The sequence below is a fragment of the Apis mellifera genome, linkage group LG13 (genome assembly GCF_003254395.2).
Source record: "Apis mellifera strain DH4 linkage group LG13, Amel_HAv3.1, whole genome shotgun sequence".
Classification (NCBI taxonomy): domain Eukaryota; kingdom Metazoa; phylum Arthropoda; class Insecta; order Hymenoptera; family Apidae; genus Apis; species Apis mellifera.
Window position 1 is genome coordinate 5,526,291 of NC_037650.1, and position 26,667 is coordinate 5,552,957.

Genomic DNA, 26,667 nt, shown 5'->3' on the forward strand with positions numbered 1-26,667 from the left:
ATATATACTACTAATAAAAATTGAATAAAAATGTTAAAAGATAAGTTTGTAATTTCAAGCAAAAAATAAATTAATTTTTATGAATATATATAATAAAAAGATACGCGTATTCGTAATATATAAATTCTATGATAATATAATGAATAAAATATTTTAAAAGCGCATAAATGCATTCTAATGTAACATAGAATTTGTTCACCATAGAATTTGCAATGTATCGATATCGTGAGAGATAGAAATAAAGATAGACTCACGAAACAGCAGCCCTGGAAGTACATCCGGGGATCCATTATCCAGATCTTGGAATTCAACTGCCCGAAACGACCATAAGATTTGTGTTTGCACTTTTGTATAAGAGTAATCTTGATGTTTGTCATTCTAATAGTTTCATATCCACTTTATAATTAAGATATCTATGATAAAAAATAAAAAATAAACAGTAAGTTATATAAAAAATTTATATTAAAACATAATTTAATAATTTAACAAATACCTAGCAACTTTGATGATGTTAAACCCTTGTTAAACTTCTTAAATCGTTTTCCAAACTCGAAATCTAAAAATTAAAAACAATATGTTTTAAAATATATTTGATTTTATATATCATTATGGGATAAATAAAAAAAGAATCTTTCTATTTCTTTTCTCACTATATTTCATCACTACGTTATCAATTTTCCTTCCTAAATTCGTACTAACTTACTTTAGTATTAAATTTTATAACCTATATAAATCTTATGTAATACTGTTTATATCTATGTATAAAAAATTATATTTATAAAAAAAATTATTCATATTCATATTACATCACTTTAATATTTTTAAGCTTGCAAAGTTAGCGGCTAGTCCACTAAATCTTGTACCCTGAACCACCTTCCCGTACCATCTCTAGAATCACCCTACCTAGCCATTCTTATTCCCTCGTTACTTGCAGCTTCGCTCGAGGCGGCTCTCTCCTTATTATATCGTCTTTCCACGCCATAAAATCGGAAAAGAATTTCGCTCCCCAAGACAATAGAAACTAATAAATTTGATTACTGATTACCCTTGTGAATTTTTTAGATTAAAAACTAATCGTAAAACAAATCGTAATTAGAACAAGATTTTTATATAATTATTGTATGCATGTTGTGCGTACATTTTAATTTTGCGGCCATTTTGTTTCACTTTCTTTTATGCTATCGAAATATACATCGCAATGTAACTCCTAACCATAAAACCAATGGAACAACGAATACTTTAAATTTTAGAAATTTGAAACTATTTATGTTATTAAATCTAATTTATATCTTAGAATACGGAATAAAGTTATTTTATATCTTATACAACTACAGAAATTGCGTATCATTTTCTTCAAACTAACCACAAGCAACAACGATAAATAATTACAAGCTAATGAAAAAATTAAAACTAGAATAAGTACAACAATATTAATATTCGCTTCTAAAAAGATAGATACTCACATATTTCAATTAATCAATAGTATAACAGTTGAAACACACTTATATTTTTATAAATTGTTGAACTTCACGACACTTTGACGAGACAAGAAAAAGTACTAATGGTTGCCTCAATAAAAGCGCGGCAATTTCAAGTTTTATATGCGACACCTACAGTAACAGGAAGTACAATCAGATCCATCTATAATGTTACTAGATCTTCATTTTAACCTCACGTTGATAATGCAGGAAGGATAATGTAGAAAATATATCATACAAACGAGATAAATTTTTTATATAATGTTTTTACTATCATACGAAAAATTTTAGTAATAATTTTAGTAATAATTTTAGTAATAATTTTAGTAAATTTGATAATTTGATAAATTTGATAAAATGAAACTAAAGCAATAATAAATAAAATTAAAACTAAATATTATGGAATTGTAAATAAAATATAAATATTTATTATCCAATGTAATCTAATATCTGATGATAAAATAATTACTAAATGATTGAATAGTAATTTCTGATCTAGTAACTTTTGTCTAATGTTTTAATTATTTAACATTATTTTTTCATTGAAAACAAATTAAAACAGTTAAATTCTGTATTTATCAACAATAGTTAAGTAAGCTATCGTAAATAAAAATTTAAACACAGATGATATTTCATTTCTGATTGATTATTTAATACTAGATTGACTGCTGCATTTGTAGTTATTTTCAATAGCAACAACAGACAATTATCAATATTTAAATTTAATATTTGTTACCAAAAATTTTCATGATTGAAGATTCCACTAAAAATATTATACTAGATGCTAAAAACATATAAAAATTAATAATATTACATATTAAAAAATATTTGAAAAAAATATATGTAAATTATCAATATAATACAAATATAATAATAATGTCTAAGTTATCACAATACAAAATTATTTAATAACTAGAACGTATTGACTTTATTTTTTATATTTATTATGCTCAAATTTTATAAACAAATTTCAATATATATATATATATATTAAAAATATATATATATATAAATATATAACGATTAATACATAAGTAACTATACATTTATATATTAATATAAATGTATTTATGTATGTTCATTAAAATATGTGCATGTGAGAAAATCTGTTATAGATAAACATTGATATGATTATGTGTATAATATGTATGTATATATATATGTATATTTATAATGAAGTATTTTTTTAAAGTATTCGATAAATTATTTTTAATTGGTATAATAAATACCATGGTACATAAGTATATATTATTATAGCTATAAATTTTTTATAACTATTAATATGTATCTAAGGATATTATTTCCTAAAATAGAAGGAATCTTGTTTACTTTACATTTTTTATTCGTGTTTTCTTAATCGTATAAAATGAGGATACATATGCATATGCTAAAGTAGTGTATCATTTCAAATAAATGGTGCGTACGATTTATCATCCAATTCAATATTTTCTTGTCATTTGTAGTCAATACCAGAATACAAACGCAGTTATAATAAACGGTTTATGTTTGAGTCAAAATAACCGCGCTTAATTTTCATCATGTATCAAGTGTATATTGTTCGTAAAAACTTTATTTTTAAGTAAATAATTCTTCAAAATATTGACATTAATAGATTAAGTGTTTAAATTTTTACTTGATATTTATATATCAGTACATATGTGGTGAGAATTTAAATAGATTATTTTTATACATATTAGTTCAGTAGTGTAGTACATTTTCAGTAATAAGGAAATTAAAAATACATTAAATTGATATTACATGGATGATAAAATATTAAAAAAATATATTATTATGTCGATAAATAGGTCTTCGATTAAAACTATTAATATATTGGCTGTTTTAATGGTTAGTAATTTAATAAAAGTATCAGATTTTAAAAATAGCGTATTACGATTTATAAAATTAATTAATAATAATATTACATGATTTGATTTTATCTCAATACATTGTTTTTCATTTTAATCAAAAAATTTATTAGTAGAATAGTTATTTTACTTAATATTATGAACGAAAAAGAAAAGAAATATTTAAAAATTTATTTATATGAATGATTTAAATGTCAAGTTTAACAAAATTAAAAACATTTTTATAAAGCATGAAATTCTTAACAGGATAAAGATTTTGAAGTGTCAAAAATTTTAAAATAATATTGAAAAAATGGTAAGCAAATTACCACAAGAATTTAGGAGATATTTACGTAATCGAAATCAATTACAACATGTTCTTGAAGAAACTCAACAAGCATTAGAACTTATTAACCTAGAAAACTTTTTTCCTGAAGGTAAATATTTCTCTTTTTAAGCTATAATAACATTAGAATAAAATTTGATTCAATTATATGTTTACAGAAAATGTTGTAGAAGAATTATTATCCCCTTTAACATTGAACAGAATCACACATATTTTAGCAAATTCTCCAGCTATTATAATTCTTGGACAAGATAGCAAGGCAAAGGCAATAGTAGTTAATACGTTAATATCTAATGATATTTTACCAGTATGTAATGGATTATGGCGATGGATTAGACTTACTTATGGTCAAACAAATCACATTAGTCTCACATTAGATCTAGAATATGAATTAGTTGAAAATTTACAAGCAAATGAAAAACCTTGGAGTACTCTTCCAATTGAAGATCTAACAAAGTCTGATAATGAAGATATAACTTATCCAACTGTGCTCGAAGTTCAGCTTAATCTGCCTATATTAAAAGATGGTGTTCAAATTTTTATTGCTCCAAATAATGGGGCAGTAAAAGTTCTTGCAAATGAATTCTTATCTATTTTACCAATATTTTTATATGCCCTTGGTGAGCAACCTTTAACGGAACAAAATTTGGAAGAATTAAGAGATTTAAAAGAAACATATCCCTTTAATCCCGTACTTTTTATCTCATCCTTGGAAAATATATCATTGAATGGTATTGATCCTGAATTGACAGAATCTGAACAACATAGACTTCAAAATCGATTATATACTAATGATTCTACATCAAGTAAAACTGATGATGATAGTATTGATTTTGACAGAATGAATTCACTTGGATTATCATGGTTAGATCAACTAACAAATTTAGGTTTTCTTGGAATGAAAGAATCTGTTGAAGTTGATCAATTATCTTGGCTAGGTAGTGGACAATATATAAGTGACTTTGTGGGTTCATGTAGAAAAACAGATCAAATTTTATATTTTATTCGTGGATGTTTGCAAACTTATCTTATTAATGCTAGCACTTATTTAAATGAAGTACATACAGCAAGCTTAAGAAAATTCATTTTAAGTGCTTTTGATATGGCACGTATAATTCAAATAACTCCTAAAAGAATACAATATGCTCAACATAAAGAAAATGAATTGTATGCCAATCTAATGAAAATTGTTCATGAAAAACAACAGGAAATAACTGGATTAATACAAAACATTATTCAAGAAATGAAAAATGATGTTTTATTATCTAATAATGATGTTTATTTGTATCAAAATACCATGTCTAATAATAATCAAAGGACAGAATGGTCTGCAACTGTTAAAGCTGCAATTTCTGAAGTTCAGAGAGTAGTGCTTGGTCGTTTATGCGAAAAAGTCGCAAAACAACTTGTAAATTCTGTCAATTGTTTGCGTGAGAGTTTTATTGGTACATTACAACGTTGTTTATTAAGTCTCGAAAAAACATATGAACGCGATACTTGTTTATTAGCAAGTGATGCTTTGAAACAAATACTCTCAGCTGCATATAATGTTGAATTACATAATTCTTCACCATTTTCAATATATTCATTTTTAGAAAGATTAAATTTAATTTTTATGTCTTCATCTTTGCAATGGTCATCAACTCACACTTTAGATGTAGCTTGGAGAAGAAAAGTGACAATAGAAATATTAAATTCTTTATCTGCAACAAAACTATCCAAAATAATATTGATGCAATTTGGAGATAAACTTGAATCATCACATGATTCATTTCAGGCAGCTCTCAGATCTATAGAAAATTATTATTCTGGAAAATTAGAAAGAACAGAAGAACAAAGAATAGCTCTTAGAAAATATCATGCTCCTAGATTAGCTAAATTAGCATTAGAATCAACTTCAATGATAGATGTTGTTCGTTACGGAAAACCTCATTGTGCTGAAGAAATTGGCCGTGGTCAATATGGAATTGTATTTGCTTGTGATGGTTGGGGTGGTAAAGCTGGTCCTTGTGCAATTAAATCAGTTGTTCCATCAGATGAAAGCCATTGGAATGATCTGGCTATGGAATTTTATTATAATAGATCTATTCCTGATCATAAAAGAATAGTAAAACTTAGAGGATCAATTATTGATCATTCTTATGGTGGAGGATTTGGATTTGGATCTGCTGTTCTTTTAATATCAGATCGTTTAAGTCGTGATTTATATTGCGGAATACGTGCCGGTTTATCGTGGTTAGAACGTATACAAATAGCATTAGATGTGTTAGAAGGAATACGTTATCTTCATTCTCAAGGACTTGTGCATCGAGATGTTAAGTTGAAAAACGTTCTTCTTGATATTGAAAATAGAGCGAAATTAACTGATTTTGGATTTTGCATCACAGAAGTTATGATGTTAGGAAGCATTGTGGGAACTCCTGTTCATATGGCACCAGAATTACTTTCTGGTCATTATGATAGTAGTGTTGATGTATATGCATTTGGGATTTTATTTTGGTATTTATGCGCAGGACATGTAAGATTACCATACACTTTTGAACAATTCCATAATAAAGAACTATTATGGACCAGTGTAAAAAAAGGTAATTTTGGAAATCAAAATAATTATATATCAAAATTATTTCGTATATTTTTTCTAAGCATTAATAATTGTAGGTATTCGTCCAGAAAGATTACCTTCTTTTGATGATGAATGTTGGAGATTAATGGAACAATGTTGGTCTGGAGAACCATCTAAACGTCCTTTACTTGGAGCTATTGTACCAGTATTAGAATCTATTCAACAAAAAGCAAAAAGAAGCAAATCCTTACAAGAGGTCTCTTCAGATAAATTACAAGAAAGTTCAACAGATTCAAGAAATCCTGCATTAGCACTAGCAGAACCTTATAATCAAAGAGGTACTGTAGTCAGTCCTCCTCCTACAAAACGTAGGACAATGAAAGTTGTGAAATACCATCTTTTTCTTACTAATTTATACATTCAAATGCGCGAATTATAAAGCATTTATTTTCTATGCTTTATATGTATTTCATATGTCTAATGATCTAACTTTATGTAATCTCAATTTTAAAAATTATTTTTAAAAAATTTATAATATTTTACTGCATATAATTGACGCTTTTTAAATAGTATTTTAAACGAGTATCAGTATTAATTTGACAACTTTCTTATTACTCTTATACTCTCAATAATTTTTTAATCTCATATTCATCTACTTAATTGAACTACTAACAATAAAGTAATTAAATTATGTAAATATGAGATATGATTAAATAATTATAAAGATTGTATAAATTTATTTTTATATTAGAGACATAAGTAATTATGATATTTGATGAATCACATATGTAATTAATGAATAATACACATTTTATTGTGATAAAAAAACTAATATGATAGAAAATAAGATAATCAAAGATTGTATATTCACTATTGAAAAATAAATAAAGGTTCCCAATTTTCTATTTATTGTTTCAGTATTGTTACAACTTTTTTTTATTTATAAAAATTTATATTGTTTTCAGATGACAAATTCTTCAAAACAAAATCTACATAAACCTTTAAATGGAATTTCAAAATGTGATAATGTTTAAATATTTTTATCATTTGACAAGAAATATTGTTTTTATCATTTGGATTATAATATACATAGATTCTCAATTAGCAACAGCTATTAAGTCAAACAATTATATATTTTAAAATTAGTGGAAGGATTTCTCTAAGGTATGGTATTTAATGAATTAAATTTATTTATATTATAATATTTTTATTTACATTTAAGTAATAACATAATGAAATATACTTTTCTTATATTTTTATATTTTAAATTTTTTAATTTTTGTATAAAGTCATAATGGATTTGTAAATATATGTTATTAATCATTTCTTAATATAATAATACTCTTATCTGATTAAAGTTTATTTCTTATGTATTTTTCTTAAATGATATGAAAAATATTATTAATAATATAATTAAAAATAATACATTATTAAAATATTAAAATGATCCAATTCACAACTAAATTATTGTAAATACTATCTAAAGTAATAAATCAAGATTACACTTTGCTTTTTCTAAATCATGTACAAATTTATAAAATTCACTTATTGTCATTTCTATAAAAACATTCTTAGCTTTGCCATTTTCTTCTAAACTTAATTTTAGATGAAGAAATGATTTTCCCATGTTGTCAGATTCATTGCTTGCTGCAGTTACTGTAAAAATTTATTTATTCAATGCTACATTATTTTATACAAATATATTTATAACTATGCATCAAAGAAAAATATTTTTTTTATCATCAAAGAGAAATATTATGTTAAGAAATTATTACATTCTCATTTGTTTAAATTTTAATTAGAAAAACAAAATATTTAATTTTTATTTAATAAAAATCAAATTTATTATTTATTAACTTAAAAAAATATTTAATGCATGAGAATTTTTGAAATAATTTGTTTTGAGGTTAGATTCATACCACCAAATCTCCATGAAATGTCAAGAATTTTTACAATATCTTTAACCATTTTGAACACAAACTTAATTTTTTATTGATTAATTATTATTTTATTTATGGTTTATTTATTAATAAATATATTACAAATAAGATATAGAATAGACTTATTAAATTATCACGAAATCTCACGTCCAAAAAAAACGAAATGTATCATTTATTATATATTTGTTACTATTGTACATTAAATTAATAATTATTAATAAAATTAAATAAGTAAATTATATGAATTATAAAATAATATGAATATACGAATAAAATATGAATTTAAACATTTAGATATAAGTTATAATTAAAATTTTTTATTAAAAATATAATTTTATTTTATGTTAACAAGTATTGTCTATAATTATTTCCTTTATTCACTAATCAATATTATCTAAAATAAATCAATATATGCAAATTTTCAAATATACTATGAATTATATATTAAAATTATAATTTTTTTACGAAATAAAATATTTTAATTTTCGCGCAATATTGAATAAAAACTCTCAGCCAATAATAAAATTTATGTGGCTTCAACTGAAAATTTGCAGCTAATAAGAAATTCGCATGATTCTGATTGGAAATTCTTAGCCAATAGAAAATTTGCTAGATGAATTGCGTCATTCGACCGACGCCAGGGCACTTACAATCAGTGTGTTATTAAAAATCAGTTAAAATTCTTTCGAAATTTTTGTAAAACTTTTGTTCTTCGAAATAATTGAATCTATCAAGAATAATATTGTAATATATATATATTTGTTCACTTATATTCTTGTGAAATAGTGTTATTTGTTAAAAGTTAAAAGATTTTGTGCCATTTATTTCTTCTTTAACTATTCTATTGAAACATCGTTCGTTATTGGCAATTTTTGAATGGCTTAAACAAGTTGTATAAATTCTTGCATCATGGATACTTTTCAAGTAGGTACGTTATTCTTTTAAAATTTTATTTTTTTAACATATATATATTATAAATATGATATATATATTATTTAATATTTCAAAATAATTTATAATTTACATTTTTTTTTCGATTATAAAATTTTATTAACGATATTCTCGAGTGAATTTCAATGTTCTTTTTATCTTAGTCTTATTCTTTGATATCTTTATTATAAATAATTGTTTTTTCTTCAATATTATCTTATTGAAAGGTAAATTTTTTTTTAGTTTTTGTCTCTTTTATTCGTTTTCCATTTGATCATACAAGTAATAGTAATTTTAGTAATTACAGTAGTTTTTATCATGAGCTTTTGAACTAATTTGAGTATAATTATTGCTACTTTATTTTAATTTTATACACTTATTTTAAATCTTTTATTTTTTTTTGTTCAGATTATTAAGGACGCCATGATGATCAATGAGCCAAATCGATGTTTGCAATAAAGCAGGTATGGTACATATTCTTTATCAATAATTTATTTTTATGAAGATTATTTTATTCATATTATCGGACATATTTGAATTCAACATAAAATGTGGTTTTTATGTAATAATATCATATTTTTTATTTTTTTTAATTTGAACGTATTGATTTGTCGTAAATATTTTCGAATATTTATGAAATATGACAGTTTGAAAGCATGTTTTAAATTCTAATAACGAACATTTACGTTGAATAATATTTCCTTTATATATATATATACATACACACACACATATATATATATATATATACAATACACATATTATAATTTCTTTTCATATTTCCTAAAATGGCGGAATATCTTGTGATATTTAAATAATATTATATTAAATTATAATTTCATATTATTAATGATATATAATTATTTATTAAAACAGTATTTTTCTGAATATTTTGATATAAAAAATAGAAGGAAAATATGAAAAGAAAAATTTTTCTATCCTATTTTTTTTTTACTAACATAGTTTTATTCGGTAAATAAATTAAAATTTTATTTAAAAATTAAATTATCACGCGATCAATCAGAATTTAACTTATTGTAAAAAATTATGACTTATTATAAAAAAATCTTTAATTTATAAATAAGAATTATACAAATAGCTAAGGAAAAATTACATTAAATTATCAATATATTATTTTTAGGTTATTTTAAGAATTGGTTAAATTCTAAAATTGAATTTTTTTTAAATTTAGAAATTTTATGATATAAATAGATAGAAAAATGCTAATTAAAACTGTTTAAAATAGGATAGATTTGTAAGTGCATGTAAATTTTGATAATAAAATGGTAGTAATAGAAATGAATCAATAAAATATATAGAACATACATATATAGAAACATATTTTATTTATTTTTTTTTTGTGTAATTATTATTTTATTTTACATTTTCATGGAAATGAAGATATAAAAAATTGATATATGTATATGGATTTATGACTGTGTATATTTTATATAAAGTTATATATAATATTTAGATTATAAAATGTAATTTAATTTTTGTTTTTAGATTTAGTTTATGATGTCGATTTTTTTTTTTTTAATTTTTTTACTTTGCATAACAAAAATTGAATATTTTATAAACGCACATTAAAAGAAGATTTATTATTGATATTAATTAATTAATTAAAAATTATTTTTTGCTTATTTAAAAGTGTATGATATCGCGGATAGAATGGATCTTTATTCGCAACAAATTTTCCTGCTAAGTTAATATTATTTTATGATATTAATACTTGATAATACTAATTAATAATACTTTATTATTTATGAACAATTATTATTTTTTTGTACGTTATTTTTTAGATATATTAAGATTAAATTATTATGATTTTTAAGACATAGATTGTAAAATGTATTTTATTCTTTTTTTGTAGTGTACATAATGTACATTATTTATGGTTATATGGTTAATGAATATTGTTAGCTATCTCTATAATATAAGAGAATGCAACAAGTGTAGATTACGAAGATATGAATATGTAAATATATGTCATGCTTAAGATGCACAAATTATGAAAAATATTTCATACATTCTACTAATATTAAAATTATTTTTTATATTTAAATTTAACTACGCAATTTTCATTTTTATGCAAAAAAGATCATCAAATCACAATGATTATTTGCCAAATTATATTGAATACTTTGTTTATAGCGAAATACATATTCATGGTCAGAAACTTCAATTTTCATTTTATATGTTATTGGACTGTTTATCGCGCATTATCATATTTCGACGCTTCGTTTGCTTCTAAAATGTTATTCAGCCGACTAACTTTATAACAATTAGTTTTTTGGGGGGATTTTTAAATGCAATTTATTGCGTTAGTTTTAACAAATCAGAGAAAACAATGAAATATTTTAAATTTATGTATCTATACGTAGAATAGTTGGCAGTTTTAAAACATCTACCAGAAATTTTTCAAAAGCGAGGAAATTGGTTTGATAAATCCTTCGATTGTCATGATTGTTCGGTCTAAAACAAAAATATCTAAAATCAAGAAACAGGATGCAATAAAATCTAATATTAGTATCTCGAATAAGATCGCGAGATAGATTTACAAAAGCTAGAGTTCATTTCTTCCATATCTAGCCGTGATATGTTGAAGAGAAAACTCGAAACTTGGTGCCATAACAGTATCAAATATAATTTAAATTTTTAGAATAATAGAAGTTGAGATGGAAAGCGGATAATATTCATATCAAGTTAGAATTTTTATTTTTTTTTTTCTTTTTTTAAATATGGATTCGGATGACAATAATAATGAGATCTTTGTAACTTGTATAATCTTTTTTTTTTATGTAAAAAAAACATCGATATTTAGTCTTATTATAATTATAAATATAAAATCGGTGTTATCAGAAATTGATTGATAACCGTTAATTGGATTTTTAATTACGTAAATGTTTGCTTTATAATACGATACGTACTTCATTCGTTATTCGTAGTGAGATTTCTTTCGTTCCATATTTTCTCGAACATGTGAGACGATTCGTTATATTCTTTCGTAGTAAATAATTTATAAGAAATGTAGGGCAATTCGCAAGGTGTATTTAATTTAATTCTTGAACTGTAGTAGTGGGAGAAAATAATCTCGGATTTTTGTAAAGTACGGATATTTCTTATAGCGAAATATTCGCGACAAATCCTACAATCGTAACAAATATAAATGCCCCTACATAACCGACTGCAAACTAAAAATAATATCCTCCGGACACAACCACTTTGGACAGTGAACGTTATCCCAGATATTTTTATATGATAAAGAATGGAAAAGAATATATCACAGTTCCAGAGAGACGTCGCGATTAGAACTTACGAAGTAACTCGTCGGTCATGTTTCGTTCGGTTATTCGTGTCGATTAAGGACGAGAGGCATCGCGCGCCGTGCTCTTTGAATTTATATGCAAATTTTCTTCTATACCGTGCCATTGTTTTCCCGACATTCATAAATAAGGGATGGTAGAATCACGGATGAATCTCTTAACCAAAAGGCCGTGGTTTAGTTTCACGCAAACGGTACATCGGAACTTTCGAAATACGCCATATTTGTTGCTCAAGCTTGTTAGAATTTCTAATTAAACCACACACCGAAATGATAAATCTGTCTTAAGCTACTCTCCGGCTCTAGGTCACTTGATAATAAGTTCGCAAAGTTTCTTCGTGCGTACTAGCTCCAACACGGCGAAGATTATGATCAAGTTATCATAATTACCACAGCCTAAACGTTATTTTCGTTCCTGGCCTACGGGCAGAATTTAAGCTTCCGACAGCTTTCTTATTGATCCTCGCATCTTCCATCTTTTATATCTCGTCTTTCGATTCGTTCTAGATGCAAGATATAAAAAAAGGGGGAGGAAAAAAAACAAATGCGAGAGTACCACCGATTATATCACATTGTTAGAATATATATGTTCTACTAAAATAGTAATACTTGATATTTGTGGAAAATAATTCAAACGCCTCATTTCCATTCCAGTTTCGAAACGGGCTGATGATTAAAACTTTTAAATGTTACGTTATACTTCCCTTGATACATACATACACTTATAATTTAAACAATTTATTCTCGTGCCATTGAATTATTTTCAAAGTTATGGATGTTGTAACGTTAATACTGAAACTACATAAATGCAATGCTAATTTAATAAATTTTAACAAAATACACGTTTTATTTTACGCATTCTTGATAATATTCTTGATAAATAAAAACATTGGTGATTTTTTTTTATGATTTTTTTTTAACAATTATTTATAACTAATATCAACTTCAATATATCATATTTTTTCATTTGGTTTTTATTTACCTCGTCAATTATTTTAGAGAATAAGCAAAACTTTGTAAAAGCCAATAGATTTCAATAGATTTTTGGTTTCAGATACATACATCTTTGGATTTTTCGTTAATCGAGCTACGTTTGCTCTGGTTGACGACAGTCAAACATTTGACAAAAGGGAACTGGAGTTAGGTAATTCGATTAAATAACTCAGTAACAAGAAGAAGGAAAGAACAATAGCTATAAACTCGAGAAAAGGGAGCAAGACGTTACACAGTATCCCAGCTGAACATCAATTCAAGCAGAAAATTCGCATAAGCGGCAGCTTTTTAAAAAAGGTGACTATTTTAGGACATTTCTTTTTTTGTCTCCTTGACAATCTTGACATTTTGCACGTTGTTCCAGTATTTTATACTTTATCATTGTCTCGCGATAATTTCGACAAATATTGAGTCGCTTTGAAATTTTTTTCGTTTGTTCGCGACGGAAAGAAAGTTGTAATACGAATTTCAAGTTAAGATAAATTCGAACAATATATATCCCTTTTCTTCTCGTATCATATATTATTAAAAGAACAATTCGTGCGTTCGTATTCGTATTTCGTGCGTGAATAAAAGATGCGCTATCGAGATTTTGAATAGAATGTTTTTTAAAATTGGAATAATTTCGCGCGGGAGATAAAAAGAGGAAATTTGCGCGACAATCGTTTGCAAAGCGTTGATCGATCGGTTTGGCAAATTTTGCAGGCCAGTTTTTTCACGGCGAGAAATTTTCCTCGGCTGTGAAATGGCATATAATAAAGCAGCACACCCGGTGTATAATTTCGTAAATTATCATCGAATTAATGCGGCCGTGTATGCAGTTTTACATTTGACCCGAGTTTAATAAAATTCATCCGGTAACCACGGTAGTAGCCACGTGCATCGCGTTGTGCATATAGAGGATCCTCTTCGTGTTCCTTCAATACCATGGCAGTATCGCGATGGTGTTGGTGGCGATTCCTGCAATTCTGCTGGGTGGGGCGGCGCGCGGGCGCCTGCGTCAGATAAGATATCCAGGAGCGTGTCTCTTGGGTTATCCTTAAAATATCCAGGCTACCCTATTACCACGAAATTCGAATCGGCGGGTTTATCATTAATCACGACCTTCCTTGGACGAGTGTGCCCGCTTCTCCGATATCCTTTCCCATCCCTTCTCCGCACAACTGTGTGCGCAACTCACGGCTTTAGAACGCGTCGCGCGATGTTTCGACTTTCCCTTCCCGATGTTTTCCTCTTTACCTTCTCTTTTTACGATACCTTTTCGATTTCTACACGGGTCGTCGTTCCTCCTCGAGAAAAGAGACGATTCAACCACCGAAGGAGAACGAAGCGGCGATAAATCTACGAGCGATGAACGGGGTAGTGCTCGCTCACTCGATCGACTTTTATTTCAAAGGAAAGGCTGGAAAGGGATAGTCGAAAGGGGAAGAGAAAAACAGGAGGTCGGGGAAGATATAGAGAAACACGGGCAGGTTGAGCCTAAGGGAAAAATAAGGGCGAAGAGGGGAGGGAAATCGAGGGGAGAGTTTGGATGCGCGTACGACGTGAAACACGGCCCAGTAATTTGGAGAAAATTTAAAGCGCTCTGTCAGGGTAATTGCATAGGCGTCTCTGTGCCGCCGTATGCGCCGTGCCGTTCCCCTTTTTTTCCCCTTCTTTATCTTTTTTTTTCTTTCTTTCTTTCTTTTTCAGCGGGGTTTGTTTTTCATCGAGAGGCGAGAGGACTGAAAGGGTTTAATTAAATGATACGCTGGCGCGTTCCAGCCGACAAAGAACGTATCAAACGCGTGTACGCGATGAAATTCTATGGAAAAGAAGGAATATATAGGCGAGTGGAGAAGATGAAACACGTCCGCGGATACAAATATGGGACGATCCACTTTTGGACAGTGTACTCAGCTTTGCTCGCGATACACGGGAACTTATTACTATAGAGATCCACGTTACTTATCGTGGCGGATGTATTATGACCCGCGGCTGCGTGTCACAGAAGAAAGAAAAGGAAAAAGGGACGAGAGAACGGGCGGGTCATACGGAGAAGAAAGAAACGGATAAATTTTGGGCAAGCTTGGATAAATCGCGATTGTCCGCCACGGTAGACCGATCGTTAAAACAACGAGGGATCCAACTTGTTCATCTTTTAAAAAATGGCGCGTTTCAGTAGCGTAGTACCGACTGTATCTCTGCCGAGAAGTTTCTAAATGCGGTGCACGATGCTAACGAGTCGTCTCCACTCGAAAAAGTATCCTAGGAGCCTACGTCGCGTAATTTCCACCGTCGAACGTGTACGCCGACGCGTAATAAACGGCAAAAAGAAAAAAAGAAAGAAGAAGAAGAAAAAAGAAAAACTCCGCCCAGCGGGAAAAAGAACAAGTTTGCGTGCACGGGCGGATGGAGAGAGGTACGTAGGGTTCTGTAAGACCAGTGACAGAGAAAAAGAGAGGAGAGAGAGAGAGGATAAATGCGAATGTAAGCGGGAAGGAGGAAAGATGAGAGGAGCGTGGGCGTGTGTAGCGGTCCGTTCCGAGCGACACGATGTGTTTCCCCACGTTTTTTGTTTTAATTTCATAGAGGCCACCAGCTCTCGCGCCTTCTTTCCCTCATCCCTCTCTTTTTCTCTCGTTTCCTCCCTCACGGGAGCCCCGCGAAATGTACCACGGTGGTTTTCAGCACTGTGGATGCCGCCGCCTATATATCCTCTTCCCCTTTTCCGTCCTCGTCCTCCCACCATCCCTCTTCCCTCTTACTATCGCCAACCCCCTCTTGCTTCTCGCTCTTCCCCTTCCCTCCTTCTCCCCATCCCGTTATCCCTTCTCCTTGCACGCTTTCGTCGCCACCCCTACGAGTCGGTAAAGGGCTGAACCGGCCAGTGCAATCCACGACGAGTTCGAGGTCGAATCCACGCGTCTCCCGCGTCTCGTCATTACGCGATTTTTTCACGCGTTGCTCGAGTTTTGCCGCGCTGTAAACGACACCGTGTTTCGTGTTTCTATCCGCCCGTTTCGCGTCCCGATTTATCGGTTTTCCTCGGTCCATTCGTCCCGTTGATCCGGATGCGAAGTGGAGAAAAACCGTACGTACATGCGTGCCACGATTCACCTCGAGCTCGTTCCATTAGAGAGACGCTTTTGTTCGCGCCTATGGCTCGCCTTCTCTCGCCTTCTCTTACCTTCGCTTCGTTTCGAACACTCTCGTTACGCGTCTCCTCCTCTCTCGTCGCCCGTATTTATTCTCCCCTAGGTTAATTAGCGTGCGGCCCAGTTTAATCATCTCTCGAAATCGTCATTAAACTCGCCGCTCTATCGGAGTGCACACTGTGAAACTTGGAAACGCCGCGTCAAACGTAGCTAGGAAAATGATACGTTTGGGACGACGACGTAACTTCTGGGCTCGTTAAGCGCGGCGACAACTTATCGGCGGGATGCCGACATCGTGCCTGTCACCTGTCCAACTCGACGATCTCGTAATCTATCGACGCCACGAAATGTCTTCGCGACACGTAAGTATTTTCAATTTGTCCTTTTCTCCCCCTGCTTTCCAATCCCCTCACGCTTTCGTCTCTCAATTCATTGGAGGCGATTTTCGTTGGTCGATTTTTGATGCTCGAGGGGGAGGGAGGAGGGACAGGATACAGTTGCCGGTCCGTTTAAAGCTGTACAAAGTGCGATTGTCGAGAAAGGGAAAAAGAAAAAAAGGATCGGTTCGAAAGGAGTAAATAGCGGTCGGGAAACTTGGAAAAATATATAACTCGGATAATCTCGTGATTCATTGAATATATTTTCTCTCCCCTTTTTCCCTTTAGCGCGGCGGTTCAGGTTTTTTTTACGGCTTGGGAACTCATTGAGTATTCATTCAATACACACGTTTTTTCTGCGGCCTGTACCACCACCTCCTCCTCCTCTTTTTCTTCGACGTGTATAGCACAAGTGTCTGTCTGTGTAACAACGTCCGTATCTACTTGAATTCTTTTCGAGTGTCAGACGTTTTTTTTCGTAAAAGCGGGTCAAAAGAACGGACGGAATCTTTTCGCACACCGCGATATTTCCCAGTGTTTGTACGTATATATGTATATATATATACGTGTGTAATTGTACGTGCATGTATCCCTTTCTTTCCCTTTTTTCCTTTTTTTTTCTTTTCACTACCTCTGTACGCGTTGTTCGTGAAAGATGCGTGTAATTCTCGAAATTTTGTTTAATGTTTCAAAGTAACCGTGTTACATCGCATACGTAGAGAGAGAGAGAGTGCGCGCAATACCGTGCTAGATTCGCTTTAATTCTTCGACCTGGAAACTAGTACTCGACGAAACTAAATTTTAACTTGGACTGATAAATTTTCATCGTTCAAAGAGGAGCACCTGGTGCGTCCGTTGAGTTTATCCATCGAGTGACAATTTAACGACCGAGGGATTATAATTGGTGTGTAGTGTAAATCGCATTCTAAACGACGTAGAATGCGTAGATGCACGAAATTATTATCGAATAAATGGAAACTTGGCGGAATTGTTTGGCAGAGGGTGGTTGCGGGATTGCCGGTTCGTTGCCTCGTTGTCGAGCAGAGCTTAAAGAAAACCGGGGAAAGGAAACGGTGTATTCATGCAAGGAAACAGTTACGCTATATTTCTATCGTCGACAGGATACAACTAAAAACCGGTGACGTGTTTCGCTTCGTTCAAGGATTGGAAAGAAGGAGGAGGAGGAGGAAGAGGTGGGAGAGGAGGAAGTTTGAAGTTGCAAGAACGAGAAGCGAGAAAAGAGTTGGGAATAGCGAGGAGTAGAGTAGAGGGAAGGAAAAAAAAGAGGGGGGAGGGGGAGGGACTCATTAATTCTGTTTTTTCGTGCACGATAATGGAAACTCGGTTGAACTTTCTTATTCCTTCGTTAGCCACTCTTGGCGCCGTGAAAAGGCAGAGCCTTATTTCGTCCAGGGCCGACAAAGAAGAAACTTGTCATCCGAGAGGGTAATTAAACGGCGATAATTGCGGTGATTACAACCGGATAAATCGTTGGGTTATCGGAAGTTTCACTCGGCATATTAATTTTATCGGCACGGCATCATCCGATCTCTGCTCAAACGATTACTTTAATTGGCCCATCGTGTTTCATCCGTGTTTCACCCGATAATTCAATAATATAAAATAACGCAAGACTATGTCATCGATGCTAGCTAGGATTAAACCGGCGTTGATTTCGCGCTATATATATACACACGATATATACATATATAGTGCGACCGGTGAAATTCGTTCTCAAAAAAACGAATCGTTTCACCGTGAAACGAGACTTTGTGGTCGTTAAAATAATCCGCTAAAAGTACTTCGTGATTCGAATTGCGCTTCGAAGAAAAGAAAAAAAAAAGAGGACCGCTAGTTTGTAAACGCGTAATTAAATGACCGGCCAATAGAGTGCTCGAAACGTAATTATGGCTAATGAGCCACTTGGAAAGCTTGGCGTGAAGTTAGGATTAGGAAACGGAATTTTAAACCGGATCGGAAAAATTAGTTCCCGTTGGAACAACAGGGAAATTTCCTCCTCCCCATTTCTTATCATCCTCGTTAATTCTCGTCTTCTTTCCATTTTCTCACGAATCGACAAATATTATTGTTCGGTTGATTTACGCGTTATGTCGTTTAACTTTAAAAAGGTGCATTCACGGATGGATTTCATCGCTGTTAACACCATGCTCCGCGTTTGTCATTGACGTGGACTCGTGTACGCTTTGTCAGTGGGGACAGCTCGAACGTCCCTGTTGATTGCTTTCTTCGATTCCGCCACGCTTCTACGCTATGATCAATAACACTGTCAATAGGTGATGGACGACTGGTAGAAAATATATTTTCACCCCCGGAACGGGTCGTACGTTCCAATAATCGTACGTCCCTCCCTCGAATTTCATCGGGAATCGCCGCCTTCCCCATTTCGATCCCATTTCCAATTGATTCACGTTCGGACTAATTTCACGGGGAGATTTCCCCGTGATTGTTCTCTGTGGAGACACGGGCAAACATCCGCTCGTGGAAGAAGCTTGCATAGATGATACGGCCTGATATCGTATCGGGGAATGACAAACATGGATGTCGTTCTAAATTTTCCGGATCGTTTCAGAACAAGTAAATTAAGCGGGAAATAATTGTAATCGATGTACCGTCATCGCGATAATACCACGTCCGGGACGAATAAATATTGGTCCATTAGCATGTTTTATTGTATACCGGTATAAATTTTCGGCCGGTGCTCCACGGAGAATTGAAAATATATCAACAATTTGCAATAATTTACCTTTGCGATTTGTACGTAACGAATTTCATATACTTTCTCGCTTTCTGCCAACGTTGAAATATTTTTTATTTCGGTTGTTGCGCAGCTTTACTTTTTTTTTAATAATACGCTTTCGTTATATTATTTTTTATCTACGAAAAAAAAAAAGAGAGAAAAATTAATTAAATGATCAACGTGGGAGAGAGGGAGAGGGGAAATGTTTAACGCTTTAATCGTTTTAACAAAGCGTTATTTTCGCGCAATATCAAACGCGTAAAATGTTACCACGCCATGAAGAGATTGGCTTTTCGGAAAAATCTTGATCGGCGGTGACCATCGTCTCAACCTGTAACGCCCTCCTTTATATCTTTCTTTTCCCTTTTTCTCGCCCTTCTCCACCTCTTCTCCTCTTCCTCTCCTCTTTCTTCCTCTTCCGCTACTCCCGACGAAAAGTATTTCTTTCCTGAGGGAGACAAAACGTTGCCTCCATTCTAAACTTTCCTCCCCATTTAATAACCGCGCGATACAAACCGACGCTTAACGTCATCGTATAATATTCTCCGGGGGTGGTGCGAGCTCTTTACAACTGTTTTTCAAAGCTTCATCCCGGTCATAGCGAGAAACAAAAGCACCGACTTTTCCCCTTACAACCGTGAGAATGTTAATCACACTTGACGGAACTCTCTCTTCGGAAAAACGAAGAACTTGTGCACGGTCGGAAATCCAATCCAGAAAAAGTTTCAATCGTTCCTCTCGGGTATCGAGGCGAGAGAGAAAGAGAGAGAGAAAAAAACCGTTTCGACCGTACGAAGCGTGCTTGCGTGCAAAATTATGCACATATGTAATATCGAATCGATAATACCCGTATATATACCGGATATGAATGAATACCAAACAGGATGATACAGATTTTCAATTAACCATTCTTCCCCGCGCGTATTCGTCGCGTTGATTCGTTGATTCGTTTTCGTTTTCGTTCCGTGTTCCGTGTGTTGTAAAATGCGAACGTGGATGGACACACGGATGGATGGCGGACAAAGGGGAACAGGGGGTGAAACGTATTGCGTCGCCGCGCCGTTTGCCACGATACCGTTGTCCCGGCGGAATAAAGGGCAACGATTTTCATTTAAATGTCTTCGGGTCAGTCAAGTGGCCAAATAGGACGTGGCATCCGACGACGATTGACCCGATAATTGATACCGAGCCATAGGTTAAATCGATGCTCAGGATTATCGGCACTTTAATCGGCACGGCAATGGTGCAATTTCGTGTACCATCGGACAGAGAGAGAGAGAGAGAGAGAGAGAGAGGGAGGGAGAGGAGGGTGGTACACACCGAGGCGAACTTAATTACCAAGTACGGGTGCCAAATCCTGGCAGAATCGTTCCATCCTGTTCACGTACGAGCGATACGTGTTTATGCGAAAGTGAGAGAGAGAGAGAGAATGCAGCGGAGAGGAGAGGGGAATCTACATTATTCAACGGTTCGGCTCTTTCCAAGCCTTCTTTACGTAATGCGCTCTTCTTGGGTATTAAGTTTTTCGTCATCCCTCCTCCTCCTCCCTCCGTGACGGGCCGATCCATCGGGGATGTACCTATTCAATGAACCTCCGTCGAGATATGACGGAGCAGAGGGGGGAGGGGGAGGGTTCACATCCGATAAACCCGATAAATTCCGCCCGACAAATGTCCTTCCGGATACCAATTAGTATTCATAAAGTCGACCGCTCTTTATCCTCCCTTCTCCCTGATCCTAAATCCTTGATCCGCCATATTTCCGGGGAAGGTACGGCGGCGTTTGCGAACTCTGTGACTTTCCTCTCGATGAAGATGAATTCCGGAAATCGTAGCTCGTTGGTAATCGTACGATTAAATGGATCGAGAGCTTCCTCCACAGAGTTGGAAGTGGAGGTACGTAACGTAGATTCGTAGTGTGTAACTTTTTAAAATTGAAGGACGATTCGTTATAAATTTGGTGGATCCTCGGGTTGAAAAGGAGCTCCGTGGGAAAGATAAAGAAAAATCGTTTGTATCGTTTGGGACGGAGGAAGTTAACGTTGAGATATAACGTTGCAGTTATTCACCGCCAGTCAAAAGCAACGAAACCGGGACTTATTAAGGACGGTTCATATTTTCTGGCGTACTTATTATTCAAAACGATTCATCGTTGAGTTTATGCAAAATTTCCCGCCCGAAGATGGCGGTTTAAAGTATCGAATCTTTTCACTTACCTCCAACTTTTTAAACGGTTCGGTGAAAGATTCAGGAAATTCAGGTTTCTCTCGAGGATTTCTTTTATTAAAGTACACGTTGTAAAAGTGACCGAAACCCACGGCCGCTTGAAAAGGAATCGGCGATTTTCAACGAAACTTTTTTCCCTTGTACAAATCGAGAGAAATCAAGAGAATCGTTGACCCATGCTTTGGGGATAATCTGTATGAACATTGAACGATTTGGAAAATATTTAATAGTTAATAGAGCCGTGTTTCATTGGCGCGTAAAATATATACGACTTTAGAATTCTCACGAGTGAGATAATAGCCCTGTGGCAGTAACCATAATCGTTACACCCGCAGACGTTAAAGTAGACTAAGATGGTACGTACTCTGAAGCTGAAAGACATTGCGCATACATACGCGTGCCACCGCTTTATCCTGAATATATATATATATATATATATATATATATATATATATATATATAATAATCATGATTCGCCACGTTGTAACTTTTCTGACATAAAAAAAAAAGAAAAGAAAATACGAGATAATATATCGTCGACTATTTTTTTCTTTCTTTCTTCTCAATCTCGCACAGAGTCTTCAAAACTTAATCCCGCATCACTTCCGGCTCGTTGATTTATTATTAGTTTATCTTAAAGTATGCATTTACGTCGGAAGATTTACCACAATTTCACTTCTGTCTCGCGCACCATCCCGCACATATTCCAGGCTTATCGTTGATGGTTCCGGTGCTGCATCTTCCACCGGCCGCATCATCGTTCATCTCCCATCTTGCCGCAGCCCCGTCTTTCTCCCCGTCCTTTTTATCGCTCCGAATTGCTCGCGACCTTAAATTTCGCGCCATCTTCCGCGAGCTCGACGACGCTCGGCACAAGTAAAAGATAGAAGTAGGAATAAGTGCTCTCGTGGCCAGGGGAAAATTCACTTTTCACGGGACGTATCGCCAGAACCGTTCGTTCGTTCGTTCCTCGAGGATCACTCTAATAAGTAATCGGTCTTTTAATAAATGTTCGCCCTCCGTCTGTGCTTTTTCATCTTTGATCTTGCCACGCCGTCTCCGAGTGAAAATTTTCGATGCGCCGTCCACTCGTGTCGCGAAGAGTCTTCTCCCGTTTCAATCTCCCGTTTCAAAACGATCCTCTCTCTCTCTCTTCTTTCTCTCCGTTTCTCTCGTAATTCTCACTGGCTGTCGCGTCTCGTTTCGTTGAGAAACGAAACACTATCCACGGACGGTCTACGAAAGGAACGGGCTTTTTATATCTATTTTAGATATCGTTGTTCTCTAAATAAATTTATCATTGAATGATCGAAATAATAAACATGGATGGAAGGGTGCAACATAGGCGGATGCCTTTGAGATTAATTAATCGGTGGAATCGCTAGAATTCAATTCGATCGAACGAGTCGAAAGAGATTAAATTCGCGAAAATTCGCTCGGTCATTTTCAAGGGAATCGCTCGAAGAGAGCAAAAAAGGAATGCAAGAACGAGTTCTAAATTGAAGCGCTACTTAGTTTTTCGCTCGATCCATTTCATTTTGGTCGTTTATCTCGGAAGAGATTTCGATCTTCAAAGGGATACGGACGAAAAAATTAGAAAGGATCGTTTACCATTAAGATCTTGCGAATTCCGATCGCGTTCCCAATTCACATTCAATTACTACATTCATTCCGCTCGAATTTCAGGAGGATGATCGGCAGAAGGGGCAGCAACACCAGCCTTCGACCCTCGAGGAATCGAGCCAGCCGTAATCCCTGAAACGGTTTAGGCTTTGCGCGGGGATACCAACCGCGGGACAGGAACCGAAATTCCTCAAAGGAGCTGGTTAACCACGACGATCTTGTTGCACGAAGACACTTGCCGCTACACGTTGCCGTCGTTCGGCCGGCAGCGTTTATGTACGCAGCTGGACGTTCCTGGATAGGAAGTTGAGCAGGAAAGGGTGGTCCTCGCCCGAAGGCAGGCAGCAACCACCGCCACGAGAGACGCCGCCAAAGACACGGTCGTCTGGTAGCCGCAACATTCCACGAACTTGCGCAACATCCGCAAACCCGCGAAATTCTTTGGCAAATCTTTTGCTTCCCCCAGACGAGGAGCGAACGGAACGCAACGCGTGTGTGGAACGCGACGGCCGAAACGACGACGAGCGGAGGAGGGTGTGTCGTCGTCCCGGTTGAAGGGGCAGTCGAGCGACGAAAATGCAGCGTTGAAAAGGGTCTCGAGAAGAAGGTGGAAACGTCGCGGGGGGAGGGAAGGCTCTGTTAACGCGCGCGACAAGTGACGTCGCGTTGGAACAGTCGAGACATCTGTAAATGAGGAAGCAGGGAAAGTAGGCGTGACAAGGGTCCGCTTAAAGCGGAATATTAGTCGTGTCACCTAATGATCGTCGCGCTTTACGCCGTCCATTCGGCTTCCCTCGTAGTATCAAGCGAAATTTCCACCGGGTCCCTCCTCTGTTGCGAATCGCCCGTTGTGTACCACCCTTTTCCTGTACATTTCCCGTAGTTCTCCAATTAAAAGGATTCGAGAAGAAAGACAGTCGTGACAGTTGGCCGTTTTCAAAGACGATGGTAATTCTGATTATCGATGTTGATGCAGCCAAGTAGACCGGTGGTATATATTGTGTTATAAGAGGATCTATACGGACGGCGAAGCAAGAGAAGAGGGCAATCGACGTGGAAGCTTTCGAAGGCTATGGTAATATTAACGTTAGAAATTAAACCATCGGCCGTGGAACATCGATGGATGTTCGCTAAAAGCATCGGGATCGTATTAATATCCAGCTGGAAAGGAAAAATCTTGTAGCGAAATAGCTGGGAATAGAAATTAGGAAGAAGAAGCGTGAACGTTACGAACGTGGAGGTTTCTCTTTCTCTCTCTCTTTCTCTCTCTGTATATATATATCTCTTTCTCTCCCTCTCTTCCTTTCTCTCCTCCATCCTGCCCAACAGTGTCTCTGTATTGTTGGATAGAAAGGAAGGCAGAGATTTCTTCACAGAAGTAGCCCGTTGGCTGTGGAACAGTAGTGACGGAATCCTGAAAGGCACTCGAGGAAGAAAGAGCCGCGGAAGAACGCTTGGTTCTATGGCCTAGAGCATCCTGTATTTCTGATAACGTACAGAACTCGGTAAGCTTACCAACAAGAAGGTTCGCGAACGAAACTGAATGAGAAACCGGTAAGCAAGGAGAGGAGCCCTTTTGCCCCAAGGTACTCTATTAACCTTATTGCCAAAGGATACCGTTTCGCCCCGACGTTTTGCTCGCCAACTCCGACAATATTCGCCTCATAGATACGGTTCAAGCTCGATGACCGTTTCAACGCGTTATACCACCTTTCCGTTTGTCTTCCTCGATCGAGGAGAATCCGTACGAGAAGGAACTTGTCCCGAAATGTTTTCGAGGAGGTCGTAATCTATAACCGTGGAAGAATAGAAGCCGGAACACGGAACGACGATCGAGGAGTAACTTGCCAAACTTGCCTTTTCCCCCCGTTGACATTCGGTTGGCTCGTACAGTTCATGGATCCCGATAACGGGGAGGAACGAAATTAGCTTCCGCCTGGTTTCTAAACGAGAAAGAAGCCCTCTTGCGAGAAACCACTCTTGGCCTCCTCGAGGAAGAACGGCTATTTTATGAATTAACGACAGTTTAACGACCCTAACGACCATCGTTGCACTCCGATATTTTGGAACGCGATTCACCATCCACCTAGTAACTCCGGTAACACGTGAATTTTCACGGTGTCTTTAAGAGAATTGATCTAGCCAACTTACCCTAGAAGAGAGATGTTTTAGCCCACAGGACGGAGGCCAGTTATGCCCCCAGGTTTCCAGGGTAACGGAAACTTTCCTCTTTTCCCTTGCGCTAATCAATCCTTGGAAAGGGGCGACCCCTCGTAAACAATTGCAACACGGTGGAACGCGATAAAAGGTTCCCTCCATTCCGAGGAATCGTGGAAAGCACCGACTGGACTCCACTCGACTCGCGGAAGAATCGAGTTTCCTTCAACGACGTTTCCAACCTGGAATAGAGAGACGAGTTCGTCCGAGGCAAGGGGACGGGATTTTTCAATCTCTGATAAAAGACGTGGAAGACGCGTCGGGGACGGAGGTTGGAACGAAGGTTGGAACGGAGGAGGAACGACGCGGTGAATGTGGGCTGGGGAGGACGAGGCGATCGGTGGCGAGCTGGGTGAAAAAGGGCGAGGCAGAGAAATATGGTGCACGAGGCCACGGGTCTATGGCACGGCGCGGGATTCAGCGTATCGAGGTGGCTGATGATCATAATACACGGATACCGGGCCACCACCCTTTTGCTATCCATTCTACTTAACGTGCTGGTGCGAACTGCCGGTGAGTATAGATACGATACGGTTCTCGGTTTCCTCGCCACGTTTGTTTCACTCTCGACCACATCCAGGCCCCCTCTCTCTCTCTCTCTCTCTCGAGTGTTTGCGTTTCGCTCGATGGAACTGTTTCGTCGTTTTGCCCACGGCGGCGAATCCATTCCGCGCTACACAGCGCTCGTAATCGTCGCTTTGCCGAGGTCAAAGTAATACAGGGACTGTCACACACGTATTACCACTACCACCGTCACCACCACCATCACGTACGGTCCCGTCCGTCGTGGCTCGAATTCAGTTTCGAAATGCCTACGATCATCACTTTTATAGATCCTCCGATCCCGAGTCAAGCGCGAACCATCGCTGCAATTTCACTTTACCACCGCGCCAATAATATCCCCGTTCGTT

The 26,667-nt window shown here is 35.0% G+C and overlaps 3 protein-coding genes across 7 annotated transcripts in view; 1 reads left to right on the plus strand and 2 right to left on the minus strand.

Annotated features, from left to right (window-relative positions):
* Foxp (FoxP protein) overlaps positions 1-535 on the minus strand; it is a 234,575-nt gene extending 234,040 nt beyond the window's left edge. The window contains exons 1-2 of the mRNA XM_026444549.1: positions 494-535; positions 255-413 (exon numbers count right to left, since the gene is read on the minus strand). The gene's annotated coding sequence lies outside the window, so the exon portion shown is untranslated. The remainder of the gene's footprint in view (positions 1-254; positions 414-493) is intronic.
* A 2,632-nt stretch (positions 536-3,167) lies between these two features.
* Positions 3,168-25,463, plus strand: Ripk5 (receptor interacting protein kinase 5). 5 transcript variants are annotated; one of them, XM_016915680.2, is made up of 10 exons: positions 3,168-3,323; positions 3,590-3,759; positions 3,827-6,253; positions 6,327-6,569; positions 7,197-7,395; positions 9,510-9,565; positions 13,481-13,716; positions 15,112-15,820; positions 16,660-16,918; positions 23,603-25,463. In XM_016915680.2, the coding sequence occupies exons 2-5, from the start codon at positions 3,636-3,638 to the stop codon at positions 7,226-7,228; spliced, it is 2,826 nt and encodes a 941-aa protein (XP_016771169.1). In that variant the 5' UTR covers positions 3,168-3,323; positions 3,590-3,635; the 3' UTR covers positions 7,229-7,395; positions 9,510-9,565; positions 13,481-13,716; positions 15,112-15,820; positions 16,660-16,918; positions 23,603-25,463.
* On the minus strand, positions 7,645-8,288 carry LOC102654920 (COMM domain-containing protein 7). Its single transcript, XM_006560399.3, has 2 exons — positions 8,151-8,288; positions 7,645-7,887 (listed from the first exon to the last, which is right to left on the minus strand). The coding sequence occupies exons 1-2, from the start codon at positions 8,197-8,199 to the stop codon at positions 7,712-7,714; spliced, it is 225 nt and encodes a 74-aa protein (XP_006560462.1). The 5' UTR covers positions 8,200-8,288; the 3' UTR covers positions 7,645-7,711.
* Positions 25,464-26,667: the final 1,204 nt, after the last annotated feature.